Genomic DNA, 12,101 nt, shown 5'->3' on the forward strand with positions numbered 1-12,101 from the left:
TATATAAACATATTACAATTGAATTTTAATTAAATTATATTAAATGTACAAAAATTATTATAATGATAAGGTTATAACAGTGTCCTAACTTGGTGAAGGTAGGTTCTGTTATAAATGATGTTTGTAGGTAGAAAAAGAGAACATTATTTATGTGCAAAAGTTTTATATTTAAAATATAAAAAGTTATGTAAGTAAATAATAAATTTAATAACGTTATTTAAACTGTTATGATATTATTTTATTATTTAATTTATTTTAAACATATGACATGGGCAATTAGCCTGCAAATAAGATTTTAAAGAACATGACATCAATATTTAAGGTATAGTCAAAAATATTATTATGTTGTTAAGGAAATAATTTAATTAATATAAAAACACAAATTTTTATAGGTTGTCTCCTTGAAAATGGCCTGAGGGCCGAAACGTTGGAGAGTTTCTGAAAATAAAAGTTGAGAGTATATTTGGATCAAAATTGTGTGTGTTAATAATGAAATAAACCACACTCAAACGTCATTATAATAAATCATTAATCTATTATTTTCTCCCTTAACCCAACTCCTTTCCTTTTTTCCCTCTTCAACAACTATAAGATGAAATAAAAATCTACAAAATAAATATTAACATTTTTTAATAAAGTAACGGAAAATACAAATAAAAATCTAATGTATTCTTGCATATAGATAATAATTAATTAACATCTAAAAAAACAAAAAAACAAATATCTAAAGGTATATAAATATGGGAATACAAGAAAATAAATACATTAAAAAAAAAGTGATAGATTTGTACAAAGAGTCATAAATATTTTTAAAAAATCGTATTTTAAAAAGTGAATATTAATTATATAATGTTATAGATATAAAAATAATTGAAATAAAAAGTAATATATATGTACATAAATGTAATAAATGTTAAAAATATTTACAAACAATAAATAATAAAAATAGAGAAATACTACAGTTCTAAAAAATATGTTACAATATTTCTAAAATCCTAATTAAATAATATAAAAACAAATTTAGAATAATTAAAATTAAATAATTCTATCCTAACACGCATTTACGCATAATATTTTAATTTTTAATTAGACCCGAAAAAAAATGTAAGAAAATCATGTTTGAAAAACTCCATAAAACTCAAAACCCACTTAATTGCATTTACCCTCAGTTCACTCACGCCTCAGACCCAAACTAGGAAAAACGAGGGACCTTCCAAGTTCGCCTGAAGCCTTGATTGCAATTAGCTTGGATTAAAATTAAGTTGATGATATCTTTGTTAAGGTCGCACAAAGTCCTCTAATCTTTACCGCTATTAAGTTCTAATTCATTACAAGTCCTGAGTGTCTCTTAGTAGTACGTCTAGAAGCAAAGCAATTAATTTTACTCTATGAAGTAATTGAATTCATTATCCGAAATGGCAAATATCATTTTCATGAAAAGTCATTTTGCATCAGTAATAATCAAATTTATATTTTCAGTTGGAGCGCAGTGGAACAGTGGTAAGGCACTGTGCTCCTAGCTGCAAGGACCCCTGAGGCAGATAATTATTTTGAGTTACACTGTAGCCGTGAGTCAATACTGTGGGTTCTGGAGCCTTCCTGAGGACCACCCAGCCTTATAAAGAGTATTACGACAGATCATAGTTGCAATATATTCATGATTAAGTGAACAATAGTTTGTAATAAAATATGCTATCATAAATAAATTATATATATAAATAAATAAAATTAGCTAAATCATTTCAAGGCATTGATTAGTAAAACTAAATCAGAAGGTATTTAATGAGTATTGAGTATGTGGTTATCAGGTAGGCACTAATGAAGAGTTCTGGACTTCTTCTGTTCGTTTAATTGTATATAATTTTATTTTCTCTAATTTTTACATAATTTTAATGCTACCTTAATTTACATTTTGTATATCATTATCTTACAATATCAAAATCTTTGTAGTTGTTTTGTACCTTTTGAGCCTTAATGAAGCATTACAAAATGGGACGAAACGTCGGGGAATAAATAGTAGTAAACTATTTCTGTTTCTATGAATGGAATATGGTCCGGGTGCGGTCAAAAAAACTCAAATAGTAAATGGGTATACTATTTTTATTTGAGCCAACGATTCCCCCCCCGTTGCATGGCTACGTCAGGGCTAAAAAAGATACAAATTGACATAGTTACAAAAAAAAAAAAAAGGTGGAAAATAACAGGGGTGTACAATGAAAAGAAAAATTTAATAAGAAATATTAAAGGTTGTAAACAGTAAATGAAAATGGTAATAGTAACAGAAAGATAAGAGATAAAATAAGAGAAGAAATATTAAAGAAAGTACAAATTAAGAGATGAAAAGAGAAAAGAATAAAATCAAATGAAAATTAATGAGATAGAATTCATACCTTTTTTGACGGAAGTCAAAGTCAGAGTGAGCTGTTTGCATCGGGAGGAATGGGGATGGCAGTTAAGTATGCCACACAATAATGAAAATAATTTAAAAGTAAACAATGTGAAAAAAAATCAAAATTAGGTAAACAATAAATGATAATATACATAATAGAGGGGGAGAAAAAGAAATATTTACACAATTATAAAAAAAAAATCTCATAGATAGAAAAACTAAGAAGAAATAACGTATAAAATAATGGGATACGGTATGTGTAACTGATTAAGAAAGACAATATACCAAATGAGTGGGTATATAGAGATATGTAAATTATAATAGAAAATTAATAATAAAGTAATTAATATAAGTACACTAAAGTAGGTAACACATGAATATAAATTAAAAAATAAGACACATGAATATAAATGAAAAAGGAAGGATAGTAAATATAAAAATAATAAAATATGGGGTGAGAATTTAGAGAAACAAGAATAAAAGATATGACAAGAAATTGGGCTTCTGAAATGCAGAACAAAAAGAGGGGAGATGTGTAAGGGAGATGCAGTCCTTATTAACTTTAAGAATGACGGAATTCTCCATTAAATTTATGTAAATGGACTTCAAGATAAGACGTTTTGTATGGTTGGGGACAGTGGCAAGAATGGAAGGATTGTCGAAATTAAAAGTATGATTCAGGTATAATGCGTGTTCTGATAATTTAGATGCAAGTGGAGTACAGGAGTTGATGGAAGTTTTATGCTTGGAAATGTGGTTCTTAAGTCTGTTTCTCTTTTTACCGCAACCCTGACCATCTTCTTTATAATTTAATATATTTTAATTTTTTTCACTTAATAAAACTTTAATTTAGCAACCGAAAAATATTTATGTTTTTTAGGTGTCCCTGACGGTAAATCCCCAATTGCGATGGAACTACGGCAACAATATTATTATTAATATATTTAATTGATGTTTGTCAAAATATTTGTTTTTTAATATATATTTCATAAAATCTCACTCCCATAAAAGTTTTCTTCTATTTCTTCTGCTATACACAGAGAACACGATTGAGTTGGTACTTCATTAAATACCTTCTGATTTAGTTTTACTAATCAATACTTTGCTTTGAAGACACTTGCTTATAATTATATTTCAAATTATAATGTACTTTCACATTTTTATGTACTTAATTCGTATTAGTCACTACGTTACCTAATTAACACAGATCTTTTTTTTTTTGGGAGGGGAAATAATTTATCCTTGATGGAAAAAAAGTGAAGTTGGAAGAAAACCTGAATACTTTGGAAAGGAGCGGTTAGGCGAAGGAAATTCGATCGAGATAAAAAGAGATTTATTTTCCTTTGACAGGAGAAAAGAAGGAGAAAAGTCTGGAGATGGAGTTTGGCAATATATCAGCTGGTCCAGAGGCCCACAGCCACTTTGATTTTTCATATTTCCAAGTTTCTCTCTCTATTTTTAGCATTCTTTATAATAATTTTTGTATTATTTTTTTTTATTTGAATTATTTTCAGTTCAAGAGTGAACTTTTACAACTGGGATAATATAAAGCAAATGCATAAAAACTGTTAAATCATGTTTTCACAACTAGGTTCCATATCTTTATCAAATTATTCATCAATTAAGAGAAGTTCTGTTAGTAATAAAGAATGGTCTTTTTAATACACCTTAAAAAATTATTAAGCATGCACCTAGCATAAGTAATTGCAAGAGTTTGTCCTTAATGACTTCTACTGAAAAGGAACTAATGGAGTCGGTAACTCAGGTTACTGACCAGTTACAGACTCAGTGGTCTATTATTATCTCAGGAGGAGGGGAATATTAAGGTTTTGGGTTCACTTATGCCTTGTTTGTTGGTGCTAAACAGGGTTTACGACGTCCCGGACTTCTACCTACGCATTCTCCATTTAATGCTTCTTCCAATAGCCAGAAAGGTGAAAATTATATAAAATAGGACTTTTTTCAATCGAATTCAACATATTGACCTATAGGTCACTCATCTTCATCAAACTAAAAACTGAAATCGCTCGGTATCCCGACATGCGAATCAACAGGAATGTTTTATAATAAATTTGTAAATAGTATTTAGTTAATATTAGCGTTTAATTTAAGTACATTTATTTTTATTGATATTATCTTAATTATAATTTAGTTATTTGAAAAGAAAAATATGTATTATTTGTACTGTTATAATCAGAGTTGGGCAAAAATTATTCGATTGACCAGAGACGAATAAATTTTATTCGAATAAAAATACGACTAAACAATCCGAATACTTTTTTATTCGAATATTTAAAATACTATTTCAATCGAATAAAAAATTAGTCGAATACATATATTTCGAATAATATGTATAGGAAGATGGTCAGGGTTGCGGTCAAAGAAGCTAATAGCTCTATTAGGACTCACATTTTAGCAAATTTACTCTACTTTAAATGATCCACTCTTAGATTTATTATTGTTGTTGGTAGTTGTAAAGATATAGAGCTCCGAATAAAAAATTAATTATTTTTAACATTTTGAAACAGCCACCATTTTTTTATTCCCCCTATCAATACATGGCATACTCATCAATTTTGACTAGTAATTATGCCTAGTTTTCAATTAAGTAATCAAAAATTAGGGTGCATTAACTGCCTTTTTTCTCCTCTTGGGCTCTTGTACTAACAGTCTATCCAGGTGACACTCCAACTAATCCTAACACTATCCTCCACTAATCCATGTATGACTATAATAAGACTATCTAGACAAAGTCGAGTTTTAGTGTTCCACAAAACCTTCGAATACCTCTCGTATCCAATCCTTACAGTCGAAAATCCTTAGTCAAATTCTCAATACTCTTTACTTTGTCTCAAATAAAATCATCCCATAAAGATCTTAATGCTCCATATGTAACTGATCTAGCCCGAATCAAATATCAATCCTTCCATTAGAAACTACCTAACAACCCAAACCCATTAGTTTCTAACATTGTTTAATCTTCCATTCCTGACAATACTCCCAGGTGCCTGAAAAGAAGATGGCCTCGAGACCTTTTAATGTAGAAATATTATTACAATGCTACCAATGGGTAGCTTCTCTACATGCCAGTATCACTCCATCATAAACTTACATCAAATTTACTAGATACATTTTTATATAAATACAGTTGTAAATAAAAAAATAACATTGTCAAAGGGGACGGCCAAATTGGCCGAAACGTTGGACTTTTAATGAAATTTTAAAGAATGTTTGGAAACTTTTTTTTTTTTAATTATTTATTTATTGTAATTTACAACTGTACAAAATAATACAATAAGTAAATATGTAGTATGTTTCATATACACTTGAAAATCGTGGGAAGGAACCACCCATTGGTGGTACTTCAAACATTAATTTAAACTAGAAAGTTTCGTGGCCATCTTCTTTTCAGACGCCTCGGAGGATTATCAGGGATTGTTAAGGACGAAAGATTAAGAATTAATGGGTTAGGATGATTAAGGAGTTTGGAATAAAAACGCATGTCTGGTTTGGGTCAAATCTGCAACGAATGGGATGTTAAGGTCTTTATGAATGAGTTTATTTGTGACGTAATAAGGAGCATCAAGGATTTTACGTAGGATTTTGGATTGTAACGATTGGATGTGGGAAGAATTTGATGGTTTGGTGGAGCCCCAGAGCTCAATTCCATATGTCCAAATTGGTCTGATTATCGTAGTGTATACTAATTTTTTGTAGTGAATGGGAAGTTTAGAGCGTTTGTCAAGTAAGTGTTGTAGCAATCGGAATCTACGAGCGGTTTCTTGTCGTTTCAGTCTTGTGTGTGGATTCCAAGTAAGTCTCTTGTCAAGATGGAGTCCTAAGTATCGAATCTGTTCAACATGATAGCCAGTTGCCAACGGCCAGTAGCAAGCAGGTCAGAGACTGCCTGCCTCGTCGGTCAATTCTCTATTGTACGAGCACTAGTTCTTGGTTATTAATAGTTTTTTTGATCACTCACTACACTAAAATTACGTTGTAATTGTTTAACTCGGTATAAAGTGATTGTTTACAGATTTTCACAGCAATACATACGCTAATACCACAGTGGTCAAGGAATAAACGGACAGAGATAACTAGGTCTGAAACTTAATTAGATACATATTATTTTATTTAAAATATAATATCAATCTCTAGAAAGTGAAAAGATTTTATATAATGTAATTTTAGTTCCATATTTGAGGTTGGTTATTCACCCAGACCTTTTTGTGATACTTGAGTATTAGGACTCACAGGACCTCAATTTCCGCTGAAAACTGGAAATAGAAATTTTTCTCAATCGCAATACATCTCCTTATTATATATTTCATATATATGTAAGAGGGATTTCATGTATGTATTCGAGCACTTTCACCATCATGATTGTATATGTTGTATTTATTAGAACTCCCATTGCCACTACTAGCTATGCATCCTATAATTTATCCTTCATCAAATTCTTCTTCGAATGTTCCAGTAACAAGTAACATAGGACAGGTATACATGCGTGTATAATTGCCATTCCTTGTATTGTCCTATCAATTTTAACTGGAGTAATTGAATTGGACTGGTGGCGTGTTGCAGTATTGCGTGGACGCACCTGGGGGCGACCGAATTTAATTGAAATATCTTCGTCAACTGTGGAAATACTTCACAAAATAACAGTTATTTAATATATTTTAACATATTACAAGAAATTGTTAATAATTGAGCATTACTAATAATATTAATCCGAAGAATGAAATTTAATTTGATATTCCGGATTCAAAGTTGAGAAGAAAAAAAATATATATATATATGTATTTTTTTTTCTCTTAATGGTAACCCCATAAAGAGATAGCTTATTTATTTTATACATGTTCCAGGCCATGAAAGGCATACTACATATATTATATGTTTACAGTACAAAGTATTTGAGTTTATATAGTTTTTTTTTTTTTTTAATAATTTATTTATTGATATTTACAACTGTATAAACATATATACAACAAGTTAATTTGCTGTAGGTGACATAGTAACATGATAAAAACATGTGGAGAATCTACCCACTGATAGAACTTCAATAACATTTCTAGAGAAGAAGATCTCGAGGCCATCTTTTTTTCATACGCCTAGGAGGATTATTAGGTAATGAAGGAGAAGCCAGGTTAGAAACAAGTGGATTTGAGTGGTTGAGAAGTTTATTATGGAAGGAACGGTATCTGGTTCTGATCACCTGCAAAGACGCATATAAAATTTATTTTGTTAATAGAAAATCGGTTCAGGCTAGATCGGTTACATAGGGAACATTAAGGTCTTTATGTATTTTATTTGTGACAAAGTAAGGAGCATTGAGGATTTTACGAAGGATTTTGGTTTGTAAGGATTGAATACGAGAGGAATTCGAAGGCTTAATGGAGTCCCAAAGCTCAACTCCATATGTCCAGATTGGCCTTATTGCAGTCATGTAGATCAGTCTTTTGTAATGAGTTGGAAGTTTAGACCGCTTGTCTAGTAAGTACTGTAATAGTCGAAATCGACAGTCACTTATCCAGATGTAGTTGAAGGTAGTGGATCTGTTCGACAGGGGTTATAGTAATATTATTAAATGAAACTGTAGAGCCGTCGGTAGGCTTACGTTGAAGGGTAAGCTTTGAAAAGGGGGTGGTTTGATGGGATTTATTTTAAACTTCCAATTACGATTATAATATCAATAAAAGTGAATTTCTTTTAAAAATGGTATTTGAGGGTTTCATACTACGCTAAAAACGAATATGATTGTCTTTTTCCAAAAAAAGAAAATTCAAAAAAATTACTTTACTTAAAGTCACATTTAAAAAAAAAATTTTAGTGAGTAAAAAAAATTAATAGAATCCTTAATATTTGTTTCTTATTCTTCAGAAAGAGAAAAATCGATTGGCTTATAATAAGCTACACACCAAAACTGCTTAATATTTTATATATGTATATATAGTTGACCGTAAAAATTGATATATAAGAAGATGGTCAGGCTTGCGGTCGAAAGAGAATTATCATTTTATTATTATGTATCTTTTTAGCCCTGATGAAGCCCTGCAAAGTGGGACGAAACGTCGGAAAATAAATAGTTGTAAACTATTTTTGTTTCTCTTTTGACCGCAACCCTGACCATCTTCTTTTATTATCTTAATATTTTATATGCTTAGAAAAAAATGATTATTCTTACCGATAAAACCGGACCAGCTCATAATCTTCCCAGAAAAATCCTGAAAAGTTAACAAAGAGCCCCCATCAAATCATATAAATGGTATGGCAACGCATAAAATACGAAAAAAAAATATTACTTTTTATATATTATATGACAGTAGTTTAAACTTATTAACATTGAAATATCAAGTAAGAAGTACTTACTCAATCTAGAACGATTATCATGGACTTTAGTTTATTGTGTAAGGAAGGTTATTAATGAGAACAGCGAAAATGACTAATAGAGGAGGCTGTGGTAGTGGAAAGCCTGTATTGACTCGACAGCTCTGATGTATGGATCTTTTAACTTAGTCTGAAATGTTAGCGCCTCACTTATTATTCCGACTGTACAAACTAAACTCGAGACAAACTTTTGTATATGGCTGTACTAACTACATTGCAACTAATAGCTTGTTTAATGAACCAGGCTGTATCATGGAAAAACTGCTAGTAATTCTCTTGCCAAGGCTCATTTCCATGTAACAGATATATGTCGTGATAGTATGAAAGTGTTTGTATATACGCCGATAGTGAACCTGGCTTCGGTAACATCAATTAATGAATGATGAAAGCTGATGAATAATATTATAGTATCATTCCACGTCAACTCAACACAGTTGTTTTGTTGAATAATGGTTGGTTAAATTGAATAATGTTTTGTTCAACACTTGAATTCTCAAGAGAAGAAAAAAATATGCACTCTCTGAATTAAAACCAAAAAAATGGCACTCATCTCTCGTATACTTCTCACCACAACATATGCTGGAGACTGTTTCTTACAATATTGGCCACAGGGGGCGCTAGAGATGCTTATTACTATTAAGCATATGCTTGTAATGGGGTCATCCTTCGTACATCACTCTCGGTTTTTAAACCAAACTTATATATAAAATATTGGTGTTTTAAGGTAATATGTTACGACAGTTCACTGTCAATGTGTCTACATGTGGAAATTAGATGGCATCGTATATTATATATCTCTATACATAAGATGAAATCTAGATTTATAACATAATAATATATTATTCTTAATTTAAAACAAATTTGACTTTATTCTTTACAACTTTTCCAACGTTTCGACCCCCAGGCTATTCTCAAGGATACCTTCATATTGATGTCATTTCCTTTTACAAATCTTAAAAATGCAGGATAATTGCCTTTGTCCCATATAACCTTTTATAAATAATTTTTTCCTAGATTTAAACCTTTTATGAAACAATCTGTTTTAAGTTGCAAATGTGAATGAAGGAAGTAAGAAAAGTGTTTTATAAAAGGTTTAAATCTAGGAAAAAATTATTTAGAAAAGGTTATATGGGACAAAGGCAATTATCCTGCATTTTTAAGATTTGAAAAAGGAAATGACATCAATATGAAGGTATCCTTGAGAATGGCCTGAGGGAAGAAACGTTGGAAAAGTTGTAAAGAATAAAGTTGAGAGAAAAAAAGGATCAAATTTGTTTTAAATTAAGAATAAACTAAACCACTCTCAAACAAGAATATATAAAATAATTAATATAATAATATATTTGTGTTTCAATTTCAGGGGCCGGTGCTTACGACAGTGTTCGACCGCTGGCTTACCAGGACGCTCATGTCTTTTTGTTATGTTTCTCTGTAGCAGACCCGGATTCTCTTGACAACACAGTAAACAAGGTTAGTGTAGCTACTTTCATTATTATTCGCATAATTTCCTGTATATTCATACACCACTATTAGTACAAGAGCCCAAGACGAGAAAAAAGGCAGTTATCTCACCCCAATTTTTTATTACTTTAATGAAAACTATGTATAATTAATAGTCCAAATTTATGAGTCTGCCAAGTATAGGTAGGGGGAATTAAAAATTGCGGCTGTTTCAAAGCGATAAAAAAACTAATTTTTCATTCGGAGCTCTATATCTTAAAAAGTAGGAACAACACAAGAAAACCTAAGAGAACGTCATTTAATGAAGAGTAAATTTCCTAAAATATGAGCTCTAATAGAGTTATTTACGTTAAATAGTTTTCGTGATATAGCTTTTTAAAAAGCAACATTTCATAAAAAACAATTTCGGAACGAGTGAAAAATTCTGAAAGAGTTTCGAATGAAAAATTAGTATTTTTTTAACGTTTTTAAACAGCCGCCATTTTTTATTCCCCCTACCTATAGTTGGTAGACTCATCAATATTGACTAGTAATTATATCTAGTTTTCATCAAAGTAATCAAAAATTAGGGTGAGATAACTGCCTTTTTTTCTTCTCGGATCTTGTACTATATCAAATTCGTTATGATGCGTTTACACATTCTCCAAGCTCCAGTAAGTAAGTGCCCACGTACGCAATTGTATGGATGTGGTATTTGGATTGGCTGGTACAGGTTTACCTCAGTGTGGGTTTTTGAAGACAAAGCAAAGAGAGCGTAAGGCAAGCCCTAAAGATGGATCCACATAATTGTGTTTAGTTAGTATTGTTTGAGAAGTAATAAATATTTGTACTCTTCTGGTTTTTAATAATTAAAGAATATTCCCAACGATCAAAACCAATAATTAACTAAATGGCTTTGAGAGATCTTGACTGAGCTGGGGATTAAGGGAAGTTAGAAAGACTGACAAAAGTCTTTACGAATGATCCTAAAAGTGAATCTTTAGAAAAGGTGGTTAGAAGAACATCACGCGAAAATCTATCGTTCACAGTAGGATGCAACCAAAATGACATAGAAAGACTCTAATAAGAGAAGCAGAGAAAAGCGTCCTGCAAGTAAATGAAGTTAAAACAAAGTATATTATTGTAAACTAAAATATCCACCTGTTGTAAAATTAAAATATCATATAATCTGGATTATCTCTATAGGAAGTCTGGTGAGTCAATTCATAAAAGATTTTTTGTGGTTAATGACTTCCAGTTTAATGAAATCTTTATTAAATTATCATAACATGGTGCAACGTTTCGGGACCACTGTCCCATATTTATGTACTTTAAACCAATAACAATAATAAAACCACAATTCATTTCACCTCAAAATTTCATATAGGAAATCATGTCACAATTTGTGCATCTTCACTACTCATTAGCACAGCCATTACTCCTTATTTCCTTACTACCTCTTTGGACCTTATCTCATGTCCAGTGTGCTGTTTGGTTACCTCCCACGTGTGGCTCGAAGCAACCCATCAAGACGCCTCTACACTACAATGAATGCCAGTATAGTTGGCACCAGACAACGAGGTTGTGTTTGAGGTCAGTAATCAGATGGATTGGCAGAATCAATAAAGACACGAAAGAGCTGCATGCAACAAACTGGAAAGCAGTAGCCCAAGCAGGGCCGCCTCCGATCATTTCGACTATTGTCCGAATGATTTGATGTTTATAAATCAGAGCCTTTCTTGCTGTAGTACAAATTGGTTTGTCTCAAGTGTATACATATATATAAGTTATCTTTTACTGAAGTAAGAAACTAAAAATAATAAGAAAGAGGAGTGCGGAATGAAACGCTTGAAGTGCTCTCAAAGACTGATCTATTTGCGGAGCCTGT

At 31.1% G+C, this 12,101-nt stretch overlaps 1 protein-coding gene across 1 annotated transcript in view; it reads left to right on the forward strand.

The window, feature by feature from the left end:
• The first annotated feature begins 8,824 nt into the window (after nt 1-8,824).
• LOC106684760 (rho-related GTP-binding protein RhoN) overlaps nt 8,825-12,101 on the forward strand; it is a 25,545-nt gene continuing 22,268 nt past the window's right edge. Inside the window, exons 1-2 of the mRNA XM_024361532.2 lie at nt 8,825-8,846; nt 10,134-10,243. Of these exons, the coding sequence (XP_024217300.1) occupies nt 8,825-8,846; nt 10,134-10,243 (132 nt within the window). The remainder of the gene's footprint in view (nt 8,847-10,133; nt 10,244-12,101) is intronic.

The sequence above is a fragment of the Halyomorpha halys genome, unplaced genomic scaffold (assembly GCF_000696795.3).
Source record: "Halyomorpha halys isolate HHAL.00 unplaced genomic scaffold, Hhal_1.1 Scaffold613.1, whole genome shotgun sequence".
NCBI lineage: Eukaryota > Metazoa > Arthropoda > Insecta > Hemiptera > Pentatomidae > Halyomorpha > Halyomorpha halys.